This window comes from Nelumbo lutea, chromosome 6, assembly GCF_056320005.1.
Source record: "Nelumbo lutea isolate HS-2025 chromosome 6, American lotus-T2T, whole genome shotgun sequence".
Lineage (NCBI taxonomy): Eukaryota > Viridiplantae > Streptophyta > Magnoliopsida > Proteales > Nelumbonaceae > Nelumbo > Nelumbo lutea.
In genome coordinates, this window is record NC_142689.1 from 9,925,717 (window position 1) to 9,945,662 (window position 19,946).

The 19,946-nt window shown below is 37.6% G+C and overlaps 3 protein-coding genes and 1 long non-coding RNA gene across 7 annotated transcripts; 3 read left to right on the forward strand and 1 right to left on the reverse strand.

Moving 5' to 3' along the window:
* Positions 1-3,873: 3,873 nt before the first annotated feature.
* LOC148847259 (3-phosphoinositide-dependent protein kinase 2-like) lies at positions 3,874-12,480 on the forward strand. 2 transcript variants are annotated; one of them, XM_088949787.1, is made up of 13 exons: positions 3,874-4,094; positions 4,166-4,235; positions 4,547-5,205; positions 7,989-8,169; positions 8,320-8,372; positions 8,474-8,575; positions 8,646-8,754; positions 8,838-8,916; positions 9,092-9,257; positions 10,624-10,758; positions 10,877-11,037; positions 11,786-12,008; positions 12,086-12,480. In XM_088949787.1, exons 3-13 carry the CDS (start codon positions 5,011-5,013, stop codon positions 12,167-12,169), a joined length of 1,488 nt encoding a protein of 495 aa, XP_088805913.1. In that variant the 5' UTR covers positions 3,874-4,094; positions 4,166-4,235; positions 4,547-5,010; the 3' UTR covers positions 12,170-12,480. The 2 variants fall into 2 exon arrangements, with proteins under 2 accessions (XP_088805913.1, XP_088805912.1); XM_088949786.1 differs by having other exon boundaries at positions 4,014-4,271.
* On the forward strand, positions 5,906-6,200 carry LOC148847260 (uncharacterized). Its single transcript, XR_016100761.1, has 2 exons — positions 5,906-6,030; positions 6,117-6,200. It is a non-coding gene; the product is annotated as an uncharacterized LOC148847260 (long non-coding RNA).
* A 2,473-nt stretch (positions 12,481-14,953) lies between the features above and the next one.
* LOC148847261 (bark storage protein A-like) lies at positions 14,954-17,707 on the forward strand. Of its 3 annotated transcripts, none has more exons than XM_088948720.1 (6): positions 14,954-15,181; positions 15,568-15,631; positions 16,464-16,697; positions 16,816-17,028; positions 17,119-17,298; positions 17,384-17,707. In XM_088948720.1, the coding sequence occupies exons 1-6, from the start codon at positions 15,024-15,026 to the stop codon at positions 17,537-17,539; spliced, it is 1,005 nt and encodes a 334-aa protein (XP_088804846.1). In that variant the 5' UTR covers positions 14,954-15,023; the 3' UTR covers positions 17,540-17,707. The 3 variants fall into 3 exon arrangements, with proteins under 3 accessions (XP_088804846.1, XP_088804847.1, XP_088804848.1); XM_088948721.1 differs by having other exon boundaries at positions 16,816-16,989; XM_088948722.1 differs by having other exon boundaries at positions 16,542-16,697.
* Positions 17,708-18,224: 517 nt separating this feature from the next.
* LOC148847262 (homeobox-leucine zipper protein ATHB-22-like) lies at positions 18,225-19,862 on the reverse strand. Its single transcript, XM_088948723.1, has 3 exons — positions 19,268-19,862; positions 18,804-19,174; positions 18,225-18,585 (listed from the first exon to the last, which is right to left on the reverse strand). The coding sequence occupies exons 1-3, from the start codon at positions 19,377-19,379 to the stop codon at positions 18,343-18,345; spliced, it is 726 nt and encodes a 241-aa protein (XP_088804849.1). The 5' UTR covers positions 19,380-19,862; the 3' UTR covers positions 18,225-18,342.
* Positions 19,863-19,946: the final 84 nt, after the last annotated feature.

The window sequence follows — 19,946 nt, forward strand, 5'->3', positions numbered from 1 at the left end:
ATCAGAGAGGAGCAGAAAACCCCAATAACAATGAAGGGTATATATGAGGCTATGAGCCAAATTATGCTTTGTCCAGTTCACTAGGTTGGCCACTCTAAATAGAAGCTTGGGATTTATTCAGGGTTGTCACAAGTCTGAAACCCCAAGTTCAGGTGCAGCTCATTGTGAGTTTATCTGGGATTGGTTCACATAACTCCAGTACAGAACTTTGGGTAGATTCACTCCTGGATACTAAAATTTTGAACCCTAATCTTAATCCACTTCTTACAATCATACATATTTCTGTATAAATAGATTAGTTGTGTGGCATGTGCAAAGATGTGTACAAGAGAGAGATATAGAGAGGAAGAGTGGGGCTGCAACTTGGGCAGGTCTAATCTGAGCTCAATCCACACCACCTTGAGATTTTTATATGGATTGGGGGCTTTGAGTTGAGCTTGTGTTAGAAAATTCAGGCCTGACCTAAACTTGGGTTGGGCTTGGGTATCTCAACCCCAACTGAACCTGACCCGGTCCAACCCAAGCCCACTCAAACAAACACAAATATGTAGTATTTCCTTCTATAGTTGCAAGGGTTAGAAGGGGTAGGGGCAGACCAAAATGGACATGCCGAAGTAGTTAAAAATGATTTAAGTACTCATAATATGAGGATGAATATGTCAGTAAATGGAATAGAATGGCAAAACAGGATTTATGTAACCAATACCACATGGTTGGGATAAGTCTTGCATATAAAATATGTATATGTATATTTGTCAATAAAATTTGTGTATATTTTCAATCCATTCTATAATTTTTATTCCCGTTAGTATAAATCTCAATGAAAGATGGCTGCACAAAAGATTTCTGTAAATTGTTTTAAGGCCTTGTTTGTATTTCAGTAAGTTATTTATCTGGATAAATGCACTTACCCAGGTAATTGTTTCTTATAAAAGATTTACCCGAGTAAATACATTTATCCATGTTCTTTAATTTCCCATATAAATAAGGCAATGGCCATTTTATCCATAAAAATCCATTATTACAATGGGCATTTTTGTCCCTTTAAAGTGTTAACAATTTTCCCCCAATTTGGACAAATAACCTTTGGACAAATACAAAACAAAAGAAAATAAATAATTACAATGCAATATGTTGAGTTGAGCCCCTTATAATGCAACATAAAAATTAAATTAAATAAATTAAAAAAAATGAGAAATCAAAAACCCTCTTTCCCAAGAAATTATGAAAATGGAGAGAAATAAATCTTACTTTGTTGATCTAATATGCACGGTAGATAATGTGGTACTTAATTTAAGGTGTCATTTTCTTAAGAGGCAGAAATATTGAGAAGATTCGGTACATATTTTCTGGTAAGATTCCATAATTTATACCACTAAATTGCTGGATGTGCAAATTTGCGCTAGCTGCGCCTTTTCTTGTCTACCAAACAACCTCAATTCTAGGCTCAGGCTAGCTAGGGCTGCCGATGCTGAGTGCAGAGTGCTGAACCCCAAAATGAAATTCAGACATCCTCGTTTATAGCCCTAGATGAAGCTCAATCAATGCCACAAGCCAATCCATTCTCCACAGAAGTGTACAAACTTGAGGTGTTTGGACTTCTTTATGCAAGCTACCTGCTACCGGCCAAACTAGTGTCTGTCTACTTTGCATATATCCTGGATCTACAAAGGGCTATTCTTAATTTTTTGATTCCTTCCATTGAAAACGTCGAGAGATTCCATGTAATCCTCCTCCCTCTATCACTGCACCATTTAGATGGCCGTACTTGGACAAGCATCTCTGGCCCCCCTCCCCCCCCCCCCATCTCTCAGTCCAGTGATGAATTGATGCCCTGCCCTACCCTACCCCCCTTCTCTCTCTCTCTAACTAGTACTTGAAACAAGATGCCAATTAATTCTTCATGAGATAATAGATAGAGCATATGTTGTTGATGCCTCCCATCCACAAATTCTACCTTAGATTAGTATTCAAAACTGAGTTGTAGGATGTGGTGGTTGTATCCAAAATTGAGGAATTGAGGTGAGAATGGAATTTGAAGGTGCCAGCTACCTTATTTGCAATAAGGTTTCTCACTGGTAGATGAGAGACTGATACTTGGAACCAAATTCATACACATTGGATAGTGGGTTTAATAGGGATTTGGGAGAACCCCCCTGTATGTGTAGCCCATATGCCTATCAACTAAAATAATAATAACAATAAGAAAAGAAATAGAAAGGTGAAGATGAAATTCAATTCTACTAGTTTTGTCATCCAAACACAGCCTAAGAAAAGCAATGAAACCGACAATGAAAAAAAGTTAGTTGTTTGGTGTTTGTCAAATTTAAACAAAGCATAGTGACCAGAAGAACAATAAAGGCATTTACTAGAAGGGGAAAAACTCGAGAATTCTTCCTTGTGACATATGCCTGGTGCCCCTCTAATTTATTGCTTATCAAAATATACACTTTCATAGTCTCATATAGTAGTTTTCATTTTCACTTATTACTGAGTTTCTTTCAGTGAGGGTTGAGCACTGTATCATGTTTGTAACTGGTTGACAGAAAAATAGTAAAAGTTAAAGTTGATAGAGCACAGCACCCTATCAATTTACCAAGGACCCCATTTCTTGTTGAGCAATTAACAAAAAAAAAAAAAAAACTTTGAACCTATATCTCCATGTAATAATTTTTTTTTTTTTCATTTGAGAAATTTACTTAAATTCATCCTCATATCTGATAGTTAATAAAACTTTCCCAAACCTTATTTTTTGTGGCATTACTAGCATCTTTTGCTTGTTGATTCCATTAAAAATTCTTTCATGAATCCACTTACTTGAAAAGTTTTAAAAATCTATTACTATTTTTCACTACAAAGTTAAGATATCCTCACTTCTTCCACAATAAAATCTACTTGTTTTCTTAAATATAAGTTGGTATTTAGTATCATTGCTATTTATACCTGAAACATTTTGGATTGATCAATAGAAATTGGTGAGAATATATTTGGTCACATCATCACATATAAGATTCACTTCAACTAAAAAAATGTATGAGAATAATCATTGATGTTTAAGCAATAGTAGGAAGCGTATAGAGTGTTGATTCAACTAAATTCTTTGCAATCAACCTTGTTTTCATATGGTGTTTTTTTTTTTTTGAATATCTTGACATGTTCAGAGCATGGAATTAACTTACTTATTTTCTCTATATTATGGATTCAAAATCTTGTCTTTGGCAACAATAGCTCTTGTTTTCTTTCTTTTAAAGTTCAGATGATCGAAACATGTGATAAGTATTTCTTTCATTTAAAAATAACCATTTGTGATTGTTCAACAGGTGAAGGATTTATTTCTTTTGACTGCATGGAACTGCACAACAGGGTAGTCCATTCCTCAAACCCATAACCCCTCAACCTTGTGTTCGATCCCAATTAATTGGAAACCTTATCAATCTAAGACTAACCTTAAATATGGACCCTGACTTAGTTCCAAATTGATATTAAAACCCAAATTAACCAAATTTCTATATAACCCATACATTGCATAAATTTAGTTAGTGGTTATGGTTAGAAAACAACACAAATCCAAATCACATCAAACACATAAAGCAAAAGCCGATCAACAACAAACATATACCAAATGGCTTTATTAACAACTATCAGCAGTAAATGAAAGGCCCCACTTAACCCAAACCCACATAAATGAGACAGTTGGGTGTGACCTACATGTCCCAAAAATAGTAAAAAAGAAAAAAATAAAGAAAGAAAGAAAAAATAGTAAAATACAAGAATAGCAATAGACCAGTAGTGATCATCACACATCTTTTGCTAGCATACGCATCTTAGTATACAAACAAAGTAGCAATAGGACGAATACAAAAGTTGACCGTTGTGGTATTCACGCTGTCCAAATTACAAAAAAAATGTAGATTATTCATCTACTAGATCCTCTTCCCCCCTTAAAAAATGGATGGTTAATTAATCTCTCTTTGTGGATATTACCAAAAAAAAAAAAAACAAACTCTCTTTGTGGAGCAGAAATCACTGAAAAAATCTGGAGCCTCGGCCTGTCTGCCACCCCATTTCCCAAAATCCCCAACTGGGGTCCTCTGGTATTATAAAATTATTGTTAATTTTCATTAAAAATATGGAAGTTAACTGATTCCTACTCTGCTTTCTTCAGCCATTCAAGACTAACCACTGAGGATAGAGATGGTGGGTGCATTAGATGCTGTTTGGAGGATATCCCAATCGTAAGCATGAGCATCAGATAAAGTTTTTAGTTTGGGGTTTGTGAAAATGACTCCCATCATTCAATTCCATGTGATGTGCTTCTTCTCCCATCTCCATCTCCCACCATCCCCACATTCATCCAATCTCGTTTTGTTTGTTTATTTTTTATTATAATACACATACCTGGTATTTAGAAAAAGTAATTGTTATTTGTGTATTTTAGTATTGTTTATTTAGATTTGATGGGATTTTGAGATGGAATTGGAAAGAAAACAACGTAACAAACTACTACTGTTAAAACCCAATTCACTATTAATTTTCATTTCTCCAGGTCCGGGTATTGGTGGTGGTGTTGTTAATCTGCAGCTTCTTCTTCTGCTCTACTTGTTCTGGGTGGTGAGGTTGGATTGGAAAGAACAAAACAAGCAGGAAAGAGAAAGCAAACAAAAAAAAGAGAGAGAGAGAGAGAGAGAGAGAGAGAGAGAGAAAAGGCTGAGAGGTGGTCAGATGGAAGCGTCGCTTTATTACCGCTTTATCAGATTGGCAAAGAAGGGAATCTGATGGGTTATTGTGTTCTCGTTGACCGTCTCCCCTTCGTTGGAGGCCGTGTTGTGAACAACAACGACAACAACGCCACCACCCCTTGACACCCTTTTCTCTCTCACTCCTCTCATTCTCTCTCTTTCCTTCTTTCGTCTCGTTTTGAGAGATTACTATGTAGGAAAGAGAGAGGGAGAGAGAATCTGATGGATAGAGATAGTATATAGAGTGGGAGAGTGCGAAAAAAAGCGAGAAATGTTGGCGGTAGTCGGGGGCGAAGGTGGAGGAATTGCAGAAATGGAGAAAGATTTCGACTCTAAGCTTCGCATCCAGAACCCTAACGGAGGTGTCCAGCGATCTAAGAGCTTTGCTTTCAGAGCCCCTCAAGAGAATTTCACCATCCAAGACTTCGAATTGGGCAAGATCTATGGAGTTGGTTCCTATTCTAAGGTCATTCTTCTTCCCCTTTATTTTTCTGTTTTTTCTTCTCTTTTGCTGGATTCCTGGGCAATGATGGTCTGATTTAAATGAATGCGGTATTGGGTATTTTTCTTCTTAATGCCTTTTTTTGTAGAGAAAAAAAAAGGAATGATTTTCTCATGTTGGTCTTTAATGGAACCTGTTACTTCACTGTTATTGATGAAAGTAGAGTTTCTTGAATGTTTGACGAGCTCAGCTGAGGCGACAAAAAGGGGGGATCTATTTTGAAGGGGCTCTTTTTAGCTATACAATTGGAGTAAGTTTGAAAAAGATTGTGCCATGTTGTAAAAACAATCTAGTCGGGGGTCTATATGATCTAGCAAGTTAGGACGGTTGCTTTTGGATATTCAACTTCGAAGTTTGAACAGTCGAGAACTAACATTGAAAGAAGTCTATTAATTGATGAGTAGAAAGGTCAAGGTGGAGGGACCTCGATATTTCATTGGTTATGGTAGAGTTGGTTCTGAACACAACCACAATGGTTGTTGTGAAGCTTAAACAAGGCGAATCCTTCTGGTGTCATGCCAGGGAGAGCGTTTGAAGAGGACTGAAAGTGGATGGCCTAGTTTATACACGTCCTACGTGTCTCAGATGAACAGTTTCTCTTGTATACCCCACCCTTTCTTTTTTCCTTGTCTTTGCAGCCTTCAAGTTACATTTTTACCTTCCTAGTTTAGAGCTATGTTTGATGTGATGGCAAAGGCTGCAATGCGGTGATTCAGCTTAACTTCTTTTCTTCCCATAAATTATGAGAAGAAATTTGTCACCAGCATAGTTTCACTACAGGAGTGCAGGGTGTCTAACTCTCCCAATCTTTTTACAATTGGCTATTTTATCTCTTCAATGCCATTTTGTAACATTTAACCTTTGATTCTCACCAGATGCCGAAGTGCTGCAACCATTTCAGCAAGTGTTCTTTGATGATGTTTTATGAGGCTTCCTCTATAGTAATTTTATTATTGTCTTAATGTTCTATCCATCACTTTCAATTATTTTTGTTCTTTTTTTTTTTGTTTTATCATTATTCTTTTCTACATGGATGGATTACTTGGTTCTTAGTTTTATAGAGCTATGAAAATTTCAGGCCGTCTTTTTGGGTAAAAAGTTTCTTAGTTTTGATCACCTGTAAATGCCTGAAAAATCTATAGAATCTGAAAATTTAGAATTTACATGCAAAGGAAATAGCTTAATGTCTATGAGTTAAAATTGAACCCTTATTCATCCTTGTTTTGATGGATGCATAAAAATGTAAACAATTAAATACATTATGTCTGCTCTCTGCTCTGAATCCCTATTTTCTGGTATATCCTTTTTCTTTGCCTGATCAAATACACTACTGTATTAAATGCTAGTAGCAGTGATGCGAGTTTTTAGATAGATGAGTTGTGAGAATAGAGTGAACCTTTGGGTGCCACAAATTGGTGGTGAAATAATAGTTAGCTGACTAAGGAGCCATTTGGTAACAACTGAAGTGGCTGAACAGAATGACTTGTTGCTTTGTCTTTCGGTGAATAAGTTACTTAAGTAGGTTGTCAGCTCCTTTATGAATAAATGGCATGATGTGTCAATTACAATAACCCTAAGTGTTTTATTATATGACTATTTTAAGACATTCAATTCAGCCATGTAAGTCGTTATCAACGGCCCCTGAGATGGTTTGGGAAGTAGAAGATAAAAAAACCAAGGAATGTTCCAAACTGGAATTATTCAGTATAACTGAAGGTTCTAAAAGGCCAGGGGGAAGGTTGGAAAAGACTTAGGAACATGTAGTGGAAAAATATTTTGGCAGTAACTTCTTTAATTAGAAAAAAAAAATACTGTAAATAGAGAAGAATTGAAAAAGGCCATTAACAAATGTGGGTCTCACCTATCTGGGGTCTTGGGAGGGGTGGATTGGATATGGACTTTTTTTTGCACATAGTGGCTGCTCTCAGACTTGAACCTATTCTCTTGTACTTGTCAACCCAGGATTTTACAGTTAGCACCAATTAAAACTAAGTAGAGCAGAATTGAGAGGTGGAATTCATACTGCCAACTATGATGCCTGGATACCTGTACAGCGGTACTGCATCATGTCAGATACTTACAATTTTTGCCAGGAATTGTCATTTTATTTTATTCACTTCCATTCCTCCTTGCAGGTAAGTTGTAATTATTTACTTCTTGAAAAAAAATCATTTGTTTCCAAAAGAATTACTTGTCCTGATTGTCCAAGTTACAGTATGAGTTAGTTCATTTCATTGCATGTTAATCAGTAAATTTTATGCTTTCTATGATAAAAATCCATTATTAGCTTGGTGACAAAGAGGCACTTCTTTACTTAATTGACTTTTGATTTACTTGACTAACCTTTGTTTCCCTTCCATGTTTAATCATAATGCATATAATTATAATATTGTGAATGTTTTGTGTTTTTCTTCTTTTTCTTATTTCATGTTGGAACATTTTTTTGTTGTTGAGAAAAAGGTAAATTTCATTTCAAGTCAAAAAAGGGGGGAGGGGAATGTACAACTAATTACTTGCAATTTCCCTACTAAATTCATGTTTCTTGCATGTACTCTAACATGGATTGCAACTTATTTGTCATTATGATCCATCCTTTGATACAACAACAGTCACAAATACGCATGCATGAATTGAAATGTCTGACTACAGCTGCTCTATGTATATTTTTTATAAGCACAGTTTCTTCACATATATCATACCCTGCTGTTCCTTTATGTTTCTCTAAGCATCCAAAAATTTCTCATCAGGTTGTTAGGGCAAAAAAGAAGGATACAGGCAATGTGTATGCTTTGAAGATTATGGACAAAAAGTTCATCACAAAAGAAAATAAAACCTCATATGTGAAGTTGGAACGTATTGTACTTGATCAATTGGATCATCCTGGCATTATCCGGCTATTTTTCACATTCCAGGATACCTTTTCTCTATGTAGGTATTCTGGCTTTATCTATCCTATACTTCAGATTTCATCTACCCCATGCTCAGTTTGTCATCCTTTATTGTTTATTTTGTTATGTCTGCCTATTATGCGTTGTTGGGTTTGTTATCTGACCTGATTCTATTTATTATATTTTGAAGACATGGCACTTGAATCTTGTGAAGGTGGAGAACTCTTTGACCAAATAACCAGGGTAAGTGGAATCTAAGTTCTTTGGAGCCTACGGTTCTTTCAGTGCGACAATTCTTGCCAAATCTGTCATTTTTTGGTACCAATTAATATGTATGGGTCCAGAAAGGTCGTCTATCAGAGGATGAAGCTCGCTTCTATGCAGCAGAAGTTGTAGATGCTCTTGAGTATATACATGGTGTAGGATTGATCCATCGAGATATTAAGGTATTTCTTGATAAAAAGCAACATTCTGTTTCATTGGTATGTCAAACATGCTAACAATCTCTACTGGCAGCCAGAGAACTTGCTGGTTACTGCAGAAGGACATATCAAAATTGCTGATTTTGGTAGCGTAAAGACTATGCAGGATAGCAAAATCACAGTCCTTCCAAATGCATCTTCAGGTAAGGTTGTTGTACTGCCCTAAGGAACAGAGATCTTTGGTGAAAGATCCAGTAATAGGGTACTTTTCCTTGATGAATTCCAGATGATAAATCTTGCACATTTGTGGGAACGGCTGCATATGTTCCACCAGAAGTCCTTAATTCTTCTCCGGTAACTTTTGGGTAAGGGTAACTTTCTAAAGCTGGACATGAATATCAGGCAATTGTTTCATTGTGACAATTTGGCCTTTTCATGACTTGTACTACTTATCAATTCTATATTTTTTTCAGAAAAACTTGTTGTCCTTTTAGTTATATATGATGACTCATCTGCTCTTTTGTATATATGTTGAAACAGAAATGACCTTTGGGCACTTGGATGCACCTTGTATCAGATGCTTTCAGGAACTTCTCCCTTCAAAGATGCAAGTGAATGGCTCATTTTTCAAAGAATCATAGCCAGAGATATCAGATTTCCAGACTACTTCTCTGCTGAAGCTAAAGACCTTATTGATAAGTTATTAGTAAGTTAAAAGCACCTACAGGTTAGATTTAGTTTAGTTTGAGTTGTTAAGACACACTTATGTTTGTCCAAAATACTACTTTTCTTCTCTATCTTTTGTTCTTTTTGGATCTTAACAATGTCATTCATATTGAGCTTTGCTTTGCCCGCCAGCCCGTCCTCTCTCTCTCTCTCTCTCTCTCTCTCTCTCTCTCTCTCTCACACACACACACACACACACACACACACACACACAGCTCTAGATGCCGTATTTGCAATACTGTGAACTTTGTTATCATTTCTTCAATCTATTGTTTGCAATTCAGACTTAAAGAGTAGTGGCAGAAGTTCCTTTCCATCTTTAGTTTTATTGACAATTTTTTGTTTCCTAATTCCTTTGTAACCATGTTACCAATTTAAGGCTGCGTTTGGATTGTTGGAGTGGAATTGATTTGAATTTTGGGTCCACTTTAATTTCATGGAAATGAAATGACTATACCTACAGGAGTAATTTGAATGCCACTAAAAACAGAATTAAAGGCTTTTTTTGTTCTTTGTTATCTTTGAATTCCATGACACTGTAAGAAGTACCCAGTGAATGGAAAGAGAAATCCATGGAACTAAGAAATCCAATTTCACTTCCAGTTTCCAATGCCACCTTTATCCAAAAATAATCTTAATATTTACTCATTTTAATGCTTGAAGGATGAGCAACATTGCTTGGAATTTTTTGTTTTCTTATTTACCAATTAGTGTTTTTCCCCATCTTTTTCTTCATACTCATTTGTTAAGGTTTCTTATTAAAACCCATTAATGTGAGCCATTCTAAGATATACTTTGAATATATAATGTTTTGAAATGACAGTTTTCATCATCATTTAAATAAAACATGCACTCCTTTCAACTTCAAAATTCCTTCACTTTTTCCTGTATAATCATTCACTTGGATGGTTGAAGGAACACGTAACAGCAGGCAATATTGGATATTCCTTTTGGCATTTGAATGCATAGTTTATTTTTTTTTAATTTCTTTCTGACATTATATAATTTATTGCTCATTTTGGTGGAAGGAGCATAAACATTTAAATATTATCTTTCCAAATATCTTAAATCTGGTTATCAAAATTTGAGAGTTCTCCACTGTATTTCCACTAATTGATGCAAGAGATCATCAGATCTATCATTCTTTAACAGTTGATTGCTTATAAGAAATTGATTTCCATAAAAAAGATGCAAATTCTGTAATGCATGTCTTGTTGTTAGGATGCTTCCAAGCTTTCATTTCTATCATGTTTAAATTTCACTGTTTTTACCACCCTGCAAAGATTAGTTATCAAAGGTCGTCTGAATAATTGTTCCCCCTAATGATCCATGCAACTCTAATGCAGGATACAAATCCAAGCAAAAGACCAGGTGCTGGACCTGATGGCTATGCTGCACTCAAGATGCACCCATTCTTTAAGGGTATTGACTGGAAAAATTTAAGAGCGCAAATACCTCCAAAACTTGCATTGGAATCTAATGTATGATATTGCATCTTGATTCTTTATTCTTGAATTGTTTTCAGAAAAAAGGATGCAATTAGGCTATTGAACATGGTTCAAAAGGAAAAATGAATCACACATCTGTACTTGGTTTCAGGTGGTTGAAGCTAATGATGGCCAAGAATCTTCATGGAACCCTTCACATGTTGGAGATGGTTCAGTAAGAAATAATGATGGCAGTAGTGGTGCCACATCATCTTCAGAAGCAACCGCTCATGTGACTAGACTTGCTTCAATTGACTCTTTTGATTCAAGATGGTACTTGCCTAGCTTGTCAACTTATACTCTTGTTGGAGTTAGAAGTTAGAACATGACAAAAACAGATCAAAATTTTCCTTACATAGATGTATACTTCATTTGGGGGGAGGGGGTGTATTGAGTTCTATCCAAAGCCAAATCTGTAAATCCACCCTGGTGGCTGTTTCCACTCCATGCTTGGCCAACCTAATCTCCTATTGGGTGGATTTTTACATCTGGTAAGTTAGTGGTGGATCCACCGGTTCATTGGAATTTCATCATATGGATCTAGAAGTGCTCTCTCTTGTTTTTGTTTTTCTCCCCTGTATCTTGTTTCCCATCGTCAAAGCCAAATCTGAGGGAAAAATGGCGACCTCTGAAGGTCCAAGGAAAATGGCAATTCCAGGACGAGGAGAGAGAAACAGAAGAGGGAGGTGAGTCAGTGATCGGAGATTTGCACCGCCGCAGAGAGAGATCTGGGTAAGGGGAAGAGAGGAGAATTCAGGTCTTTGGTCCTCATTTGGGCATGGGGCCCCTATTTGTACTATTTTCCGTTTTGATTCTTAATGAACTTTCCAGAATAATTTTTAAGGATTTGGTTTACCATCCTGTATTGGATCGGGCTGGATCAATTTGGGTTCAAACTGGACCAAATGGGTTTTCAGTCTTTTATAAGTCAATGGTCTTACAGTTGTTGTTGTTATATTATTATTAAATTCTTAAACACTTGATCTGCATGTTGAATCTATTCATTTGCCATAATCTACAGGCAACAATTTCTGGATCCTGGCGAGTCTGTCATTATGATATCAATGGTTAAGAAAATACAGAAATTAACAAACAAGAAGGTTCAGCTTATCCTCACTGATAAACCCAAGTTGATATATGTGGACCCAGCAAAGTTGATGGTTAAAGGGAACATAATATGGTCTGATAACCCCATTGATCTTAGTATCCAAGTGTTGAGTCCCTCAAACTTCAAGATTTGCACGGTATGCTCCATTCCTTTCATTTTTTCTTTCTGTGCATTTTTTTTTGTCCATCTGAATTAGGTCTTTGGAATGTTTAGCCAAAGAAGGTAATGTCATTTGAAGATGCAAAACAAAGGGCATGGCAATGGAAGAAAGCAATTGAAGGCCTTCAGAACCGGTGATTTCTGGTGTGATTTTGAGAAGATTCTTTGGATGTTTTGATGAGATTGAGTAGGAACATGAAGGTTCTAAAAGAGTTGGATGTCACAATACGTATTTATTAGAAGAAAGAGAACTTGTTGCAATTCAGCATTGTCAAAGGGTACACTGTTGCCTTCCATCCCTTCCCTCTTGGCCCCTGGAACCACACATGTGATGGTGGAATTTTGGGAAGCCTAACACACTCTGGAGGTTCTGTCCGTTGAAGGACTTGTTTCTTGTATTAAAAAAAAAAAGACAATAGCTACTACAAATGAAAATTTCATTACCCCAAGCAGTGTGTACAGTATTGAGTATATTATCTGTAGGTTTTTGTGCCAAATGACGAAAATACAACTGAGTACTTTCTTGGGAGGAAGCCCTCTTCATATGGGTTCCACCATTCATTACATTAGATGATTCAGTCCCCTTGATCTATTGGGTGATATCCCATCTCACTAATCCAGATTGTCTAGGGCAAGAGTTAAATCAGAAGATCACCGTAGTTTCTTACTTTCTTATTCTATCATTTCTCCTTTTAGAAGAAAATAGTTTTTTTCATATTAGAAAAGCTTGACTTACAATTCATATAAGAAGCACAAACTAGGTTTCTATTGTTTTAGCTTGTCGAATATGCTGCATCTCCAGTCCATAACCATTCAGAGTATAGACAACAATCAAGACGACATTGATTCTATTGAATGAAGTAATGAACAGAGGAGTGTGAAACCAATTGTAATACGAGTACAACACCTCTGAAGCTGCAATGGACATTGTTCAAATCCTTGTTTCTTTTTTTTTTTTATTCCTGAACTTTTTGCCAGGTGGCCATGCCTTGACAGTTGTCAAAATATTTATCAAGTGCTCATTTAACATGCTTACTTTATTGTGCCTACTACAATCCCGTCCGCTATGTCTGTTAGGTATTAACTAGAAAAAGTTATTGCACACATTTTTTCTGATGAAACATCTTCCCGGGCCAGTGCTAATTATTCATGTGATCTGAAGGATTGGAACAGGTCTATTTTTGAAATTGATTACATCATTTGGCTTTGTAGGTGTTTGGAAGGAGTGTGTAATTATGATGAATATAAAACTTCACTACAGTTCAGTTTTGCATGCATTTGGATGGAGTGGAGTTTTATGTCGATAATTAATGTAAAACCTCATCAAGCATAAAGTTTTACGTTGATAATCAATGTAGAAACTTTATACTCTTCCACCCATTGTGTTCTTTTCAAAAAGCAACAGTCACTTTCATGGTTCAATGTAAAATGTTATCGGTGTATTTTTACACCGATGACGTTTTACACTGATTCCAAACGCAACCTTAGGTTTTCTCATCTCAGAAGGCTGGTAGCGGTACTGGTACTGTACTTAGTATGGGCTCATTTGGTTCGCAGGAATAAGGGTCTGAAATCGGTCCAACTGTTTGATTGGGTGGAATCAGAATCCCATCTCCATTCTTGATGGAATGACATTCCCCCATTTGAGGGAATGACTGTTCCCTCCCTTTGGGGAATGAAATCCCATTCCAATTGATTCTAATTCCTGTTTGAACCAAATGGATTATAGGAATAAACCGTTCTGATTCCAAATCCAAAAAATTTTATTTCAATTCTGATTTAGGAATGGCAATGGGATGATGATCATATTTTCCATCCGACTTCGACCCCCATCAGAGATAAAAATTGTTCTCCATCCCCGATCCCCGACGGAGGTGGGTTCCTTGTGGGGACCCAAATCTCCAAATTTTTTAATTAACAGAATTTTTGAAAAATAAGTTTACTTAAAAAGAAAGAAAATTTTAAAATATAAATTGAGGTGGGTGCAGAATGAGGACTTCATTCCCTATCCCTGATCCCATCGAGTTGAAGAGATCAATCGGATACCAAGCAGAGATGGAGAAAATTGTCATCCCTATTCCGACTACAAACTAAATGTATCTTAAATTTATAATCCTTCCGGAGTATCAAATTTTGCCATAGTCACGTTGCCATTGGATTGAAATTTGAAAAAAAAATGATCCGTCTGATTCTGGATTCTACAGATAGACTTTTGACCAGTAAAAACCACAAAAATTAATATTTAAAAGCCCCCTAATGGCTGAGTACCTATTTCGTTAGTAAATAAAATGATTTCAACTAATCTTAGGCTTTTGGTTGTAGTTCCGGTCATAGACAAGCATTAATTGGATTATGACAGCTCCCATTTTACAATTATCTCAAGCAAATCTTGTTGGATACTCTTATATCCAACAGCCCCGTTAAATAGATCGATTGGGATCAGATTCAGCTATATCTTCATTTGCATTTGATTATAAAATTTCTACATATCTGTCTTCATTATCATGCTAGAATTTGAATTCAATTTGGATTTAATCTACAATTATCCTATCATTTTTAAAATGACTAAAAAATTAAAAATATTTTTTTAATATTAATTATTTTTAATTTGTATATTATTAGATTTGGATTTTAATTGAATTGGATAGAGTTAAATCTACGTCGGATTATTAATCATATGTAAGTTCTAACATCTAAATCTAGGATAATCAAGTTTGAAATAGACTATTTTCCGAATCTATTTGATGGGTGTCCATCACTCCATGGATTTAGACTATTGAGAAGTGAAGTCAAATGTGTGACGTACACTTAAAACTGGAAATTAATTTCCCATAGATTATGGGCCGTCGGTCTTGACCAGTTAGATCTATTTAAACAGAAGCCAAATGAACTTATGAAAGTTGAAACCATGGCAATGAAGAAGATAGCAAGTAGTGTGGTGGTGGTGGCTTTGCTGAGCTCTCTGGTTGTAGTCTGCACGTCGGCCACCCCCATGAAGAGGAGGAGATCGCTGGGTATAATTGGGCAGCTGAACCACGAAGGGCCTTATCTGGGTCTGGTTACAGTCTACCCACCTGAAGAGGAGGCCTTCTTTGCTACCGGAGCTTTTGAGCCTCATCCAAGGCATCCTTTCATTGATCTATCAGGCTTGTTTTCTCTTGCTCTCCAATTTTCTACGCCTTTTCGGTCTCAGTTATGGTTTTGAAAATTGGACCGGATCGGAAGGTTGGACTGATTAACCCGGGAACTGGTCATGTAACTGATTCCATTTTATTTTAAAATCGCTTTTTGGCCAAAAATTATTGATTTGATCAACAATCTAGGGCAATTGAACCATCGACCCAGACAACAGTTTTTAATCATTTTTTTTATTATTTTTAAGTCAGAACAGATCATTTATTCGAATCGAATGGTCAGACCATTTGACCCAGGAACCTATCCCAAGATGGTTCTGTGTCCGATCCGATTTTTAAAACCTTGGTCTCAGTAAAATGATTTATAAGCCTGAGTCAAAGGATTACTGGTTTTTCAGGCAGGCGATTTCGTATAGGCAAGATACACGGTAAGAGAGTTGTCTACGTGAGATGTGGGATCGGAATGGTACTTTTCCCTTTTCCCTTTATACAAATACAAAGCTAGCTAGTAAATTAATGGTCCGTTTTGTTTATAGTTAGAATCGGAATTAAAATCTCTCAAAAGCCCTTCAACCAACTCCACCCAAATGGTTGGAATCGGATTCTTAGACCGTTCCCACGGACTAAATGGATCCTAAATGAAGTATTTTGTTGTAGGGTTTCGTTCAGTTTTGAGGTACCCAATAGACCCATTAATGCTTGGAAAATGATTTAATTTTGAGTTTTTTTTTTTTAAGTTGAAATTTTCAACTGCAAAAATCAATTAAAAAGCTTTGGTTCCAGAAAATTTTACTTATCCGGATTTAGAGTTGATTCTTAGAATCACAAAATTCATCAAAATTAATTCTATGCAAGCATGGAAAATGCAACCAGAACCACAAATGAATGGATAAATTTTCACTTATAAATATTCCCATAAGTAGGCCCATAACATGGTTGGTCCTGATCCTGTAGATTGAAGTCTCCCCTGTTTGGTTGAGCTTTTGCAAAATCACATAGATTCTGATATAATCAATTGCTGACCCATTTAAGGAATGGGTCTATAAGTTAACGTCCAAGCCCAATACCTCTTTAAGTGGAGGAGCCCAAACACATCTAAATTCATGTAGGTCTGTGGACTAATTAAAGCCCTTCCAGTTCCAGCCCATTATCTGTTTTACCCAATTTGTGGACCAGATTAGACGACACAAGATGCACCTTTTTTCTGGGTAAATCAAAATCAAGTTCTTACATTCTACGTGAATTATATGCATTCCAACTCCCTGGTCCATGATCATTGAATCCACCTCTCCAACCAGAAATTAGCTCAAAGAAGATACAAACACAAACACCATATTGAGATGAAGCTAATGAGACGTAAATTTTGCATCAATCAGCGCAATGCAGCAGCAACGACACAACAAATGCTGGATCTGTTTCACTTGTCCGGGATCGTCCACTTCGGTATCGCCGGCAACGTCAACACTTCCCTGTCCACCGGAGACGTTGTCATCCCCAAGCAGTTCGCGCACACAGGCATATGGGATTGGATGGTTTGTTCATGTCATCTTTGATCTCTCTCTCTCTCTTTCTCTCTCTCTCTCTCTCTCAATAATTTAAAGCATTGTAGCTGTGATTGATCAAGGCTCACACAGATTCTGCAATTGACAGAACCCAAATGGGTCGACGCTAGAACTTGACAGCATCGCTCACTTAGATATAGGAAGCTATAACGTGCCCAAGGGAGAAGGAAGCAATATGTTGGGCCACATTGAGTACAGTACTGAGGAATTCTACTCTGAGTCAGGCGAGGCCAATGTCCCTCGAGCCGTGGTCTGGGCAAATGTAAGCCAGCACTGGCTCCACCTTGCTGCCAATCTGGAGGTTGGACCAATGGAGCTTTGTTCTTCTACCTTGTTGCTTTGTCTTCTTTGTTAGATGAATGATGAATCACAGTTTAATCTGGTTATTTAGGGGATGGAGCTGGAGTGGTGCTTGAACTCGACAGTGTGTCTTCCCCGAAAGCCCAGCTTAGCTTTCGTTCTCAGAGGCTCAACTGCTGATATCTTCGTGGACAATGCTGCTTATAGAGATTTCCTCTTTACAGCTTTTGGGGTATCGTCAACAGATATGGAGAGCGTGTCCGTAGTGATGGTGGGTCTCTTATTGTTCTGCAATTACATGGCTACGTTCTTGGTTAATTAATTATAGCTAGTAACCGATCTCTGGTGCGTTACAGACAAGCTTGTCAAATGGTTTCCCCGTGATTGTCATCAGAGGGCTATCGGACTTAGCAGGAGGACAAACTGGACGGAATACAGTTCAGCTATTTGGGCCTCTGGCAGCTCTCAATACTGCCAAAGTTGTCATTGGGTTCATCAAATCCCTGCCATGAATGCGTCTGTGTAGCATCTGTATGATAGAGAACTCCAGAACCCAGATCAGTACTCAGATAAGAGGACGTCTTAATGTAGCTGCTTATGATCATCCAGCTGAAAGAGAGATTATTGTTTATAGGGACATATTAAGCAAAATGACAGCACACAGGACACAAATTTCCATCTTTCTATTGGTGTTTGATGAAGTATCCAACCAAATCTCACTTGGAGGGAGTACTGTTTCTATATGCACAGACTAATGTCTCTGAACTTAAAAACCTGAAACCTCTCAGAGTTGTGGATTGTCTATGACTAATAAAACCAGTAAGCACATTGGTGGGAGAGGACTGTTTCTATCCTCTATGGCGTCACTGCTACGATAGAATAGATGCGGTGCGGTGGTGCTACTATAGCTTCACAGGTTTGAGGGATCTATCTCATCCCTACGTGTCCCTACGTGGCTGAACAGGGTGTAGCAATGAAATCCCTATTTCATATCTGAGTTGCTACTGAGCAGTGAGCACATGTCATCTCCTGAAAGTGAGACGTTGAATCTTTCGTTTTTTAACTAAAAACAGGAGCTGCCCATAACTCGGTGCAGTTCTTGTTACAATATATAGTTAAACCTCCTGGTGGACATTGATTGAATTATAACATAACCTCTCGAGGGATTCAAATTGTTGCAGAATTCTGGGGATGTGAGAAAGTGCATCCAGAAAACAAAAACCAGTTATATATGGCTTAGTCCAACATATGAGCAGCTAGCCAACCTCATTGATCTCTATGAAAGTTAAATTTGTTCACAAACTGAGCAATTATTCTAAGGATAGCCAGGCATGACAACCCAGAAAGGTGGTAAGGCCGGATTATAGTCATCGGAATTGAAAATGCAGTTGCTGCACTCAGCAATCTGGGGGTGGTTTGTTGAGCCATTTAACTTGTTAGAGCTACGACTAGCAACAGATGCGCTCTCGACAGTCTCTTCGGCAGAGCCTTCTGTATGAACTGTGGAGCCTTGCTTCCCTGTGGCTCGCTCCTCAAGCTTAGCTCTCAGTTTCATAACCTACACAGTTGCAGCACATTAGTCATCAACTTATAACTAAGATAATAATCAGCGTATGAGAGGACAGAGGAGAGTGCGCGCATAGGACAAATCTGCATGGGCTTTGCAATGGAATAGAAGACAAATTCTGAAATTTCCAAGGGTGATAGTTAATACTAGAAATTAAACTGGTTTAATTTGATGAAAAGTCAGAGAGAGAGAGATTAAGTTGTGTTAACCTCTTCTTGGAGCTTCTGTTTGTCCCTGGAGATGACATCAAACTCATGCTTAAGGGCGCCGTAAACACGCTCTAGTTGTTTAGCTTTCCACCTGGCACGTCTGTTTTGGAACCAAACAGCCACCTGACGAGGCTGAAGACCAAGCTCTCGAGCCAACCTCATCTTCCTTTCAGGTTCCAGCTTCATCTCCTCCTGGAAGCTCCTCTCTAATGATTCTATCTGATCACTCGTCAAGCGTCTTTTCCTGATCTCCTGGTTATTATGATTACAATTATCATGGTTGTCCTGATTTTCGTTTCTCTTGTTACTTGATGGAATCGCCGATGATCTCTCCACCATTTCTTCCGCCGGACAACGCTTCATCTCCATTCCTAAGAATAAAAAAAGAAAAATATTATGAAAACATGCTTGCAAAAGGGCCCAAGTTAATTAAGAAGAGGTGCAATATAATACATTGCTCTCACCTGCAAATGGGTGGTCATAACTGGAGTCAAATAAGAAGGTGAAAGTGTGGTCTACTGCTCGAGATACAGAGGATCTAAAGTTGCAGTTCCAATCCATTTTTGGGTCGCCCATCTGGTTAACTAGAACACTAGATCGAAATCGAGCCCATCTCCATCGATCACATATGGGGTCGAGTTGGTACAGATGAACTGGGATTTAGAGTGAGTAAGATTGTATTAAATAGAAGGCCAGAGCATGGCACAGAGAGAAAGAAAGAGATGCTTGGATTATTTTGGTTTGGGGTGAGACAACGTTACAAAAGCCGATTGGTGACAGGAGTACAGTAGGAGTGACCTAGTGAGAATAGGTTTTTTTGTACTGCATCCACGCGAGAGAGAGAGAGAGAATATATAGCAGAAGTGTCGGGTACGTACAAGTTGGAAGGATCAAGGTAAGAAGGAGAGACATCAGAGGTCTCCGTCTGGTCCCCCAGGCCTAATGCCCCTTAGCTTGAAGCTGACAAATACGCCTTCTCTATCTCACGCCTCGGCCTGACTCCTGCCTACTGTTACTTCCCCTCTGCTCAGTGTTCGCTTCGTTTTTACTCTTATCCCCATCTCCATAGATGAATCCAAAATCCAAGTAGTATTATTGGACGTGCGGGGGTAGGTCGATCGTATTCGTAGGCATGAAACCAAG

What these genes read in the sequence shown, in the direction of transcription:
- LOC148847259 (XM_088949787.1), top strand. Translation starts at nt 5,011, where the DNA reads ATGTTGGCGGTAGTCGGGGGCGAAGGTGGAGGAATTGCAGAAATGGAG. An exon ending in ACCTTATTGATAAGTTATTA is followed by an intron (nt 9,258 to 10,623) that starts GTAAGTTAAAAG and finishes ACTCTAATGCAG; the next exon opens with GATACAAATCCAAGCAAAAG. An exon ending in AACTTGCATTGGAATCTAAT is followed by an intron (nt 10,759 to 10,876) that starts GTATGATATTGC and finishes ACTTGGTTTCAG; the next exon opens with GTGGTTGAAGCTAATGATGG.
- LOC148847261 (XM_088948720.1), top strand. Translation starts at nt 15,024, where the DNA reads ATGAAGAGGAGGAGATCGCTGGGTATAATTGGGCAGCTGAACCACGAA. An exon ending in TTCATTGATCTATCAGGCTT is followed by an intron (nt 15,182 to 15,567) that starts GTTTTCTCTTGC and finishes TTTTTCAGGCAG; the next exon opens with GCGATTTCGTATAGGCAAGA. An exon ending in AGAGCGTGTCCGTAGTGATG is followed by an intron (nt 17,299 to 17,383) that starts GTGGGTCTCTTA and finishes GGTGCGTTACAG; the next exon opens with ACAAGCTTGTCAAATGGTTT.
- LOC148847262 (XM_088948723.1), bottom strand. Translation starts at nt 19,379, where the DNA reads ATGGGCGACCCAAAAATGGATTGGAACTGCAACTTTAGATCCTCTGTA. An exon ending in TTATGACCACCCATTTGCAG is followed by an intron (nt 19,175 to 19,267) that starts GTGAGAGCAATG and finishes TTTTATTCTTAG; the next exon opens with GAATGGAGATGAAGCGTTGT. An exon ending in AACAGAAGCTCCAAGAAGAG is followed by an intron (nt 18,586 to 18,803) that starts GTTAACACAACT and finishes GCAACTGTGTAG; the next exon opens with GTTATGAAACTGAGAGCTAA.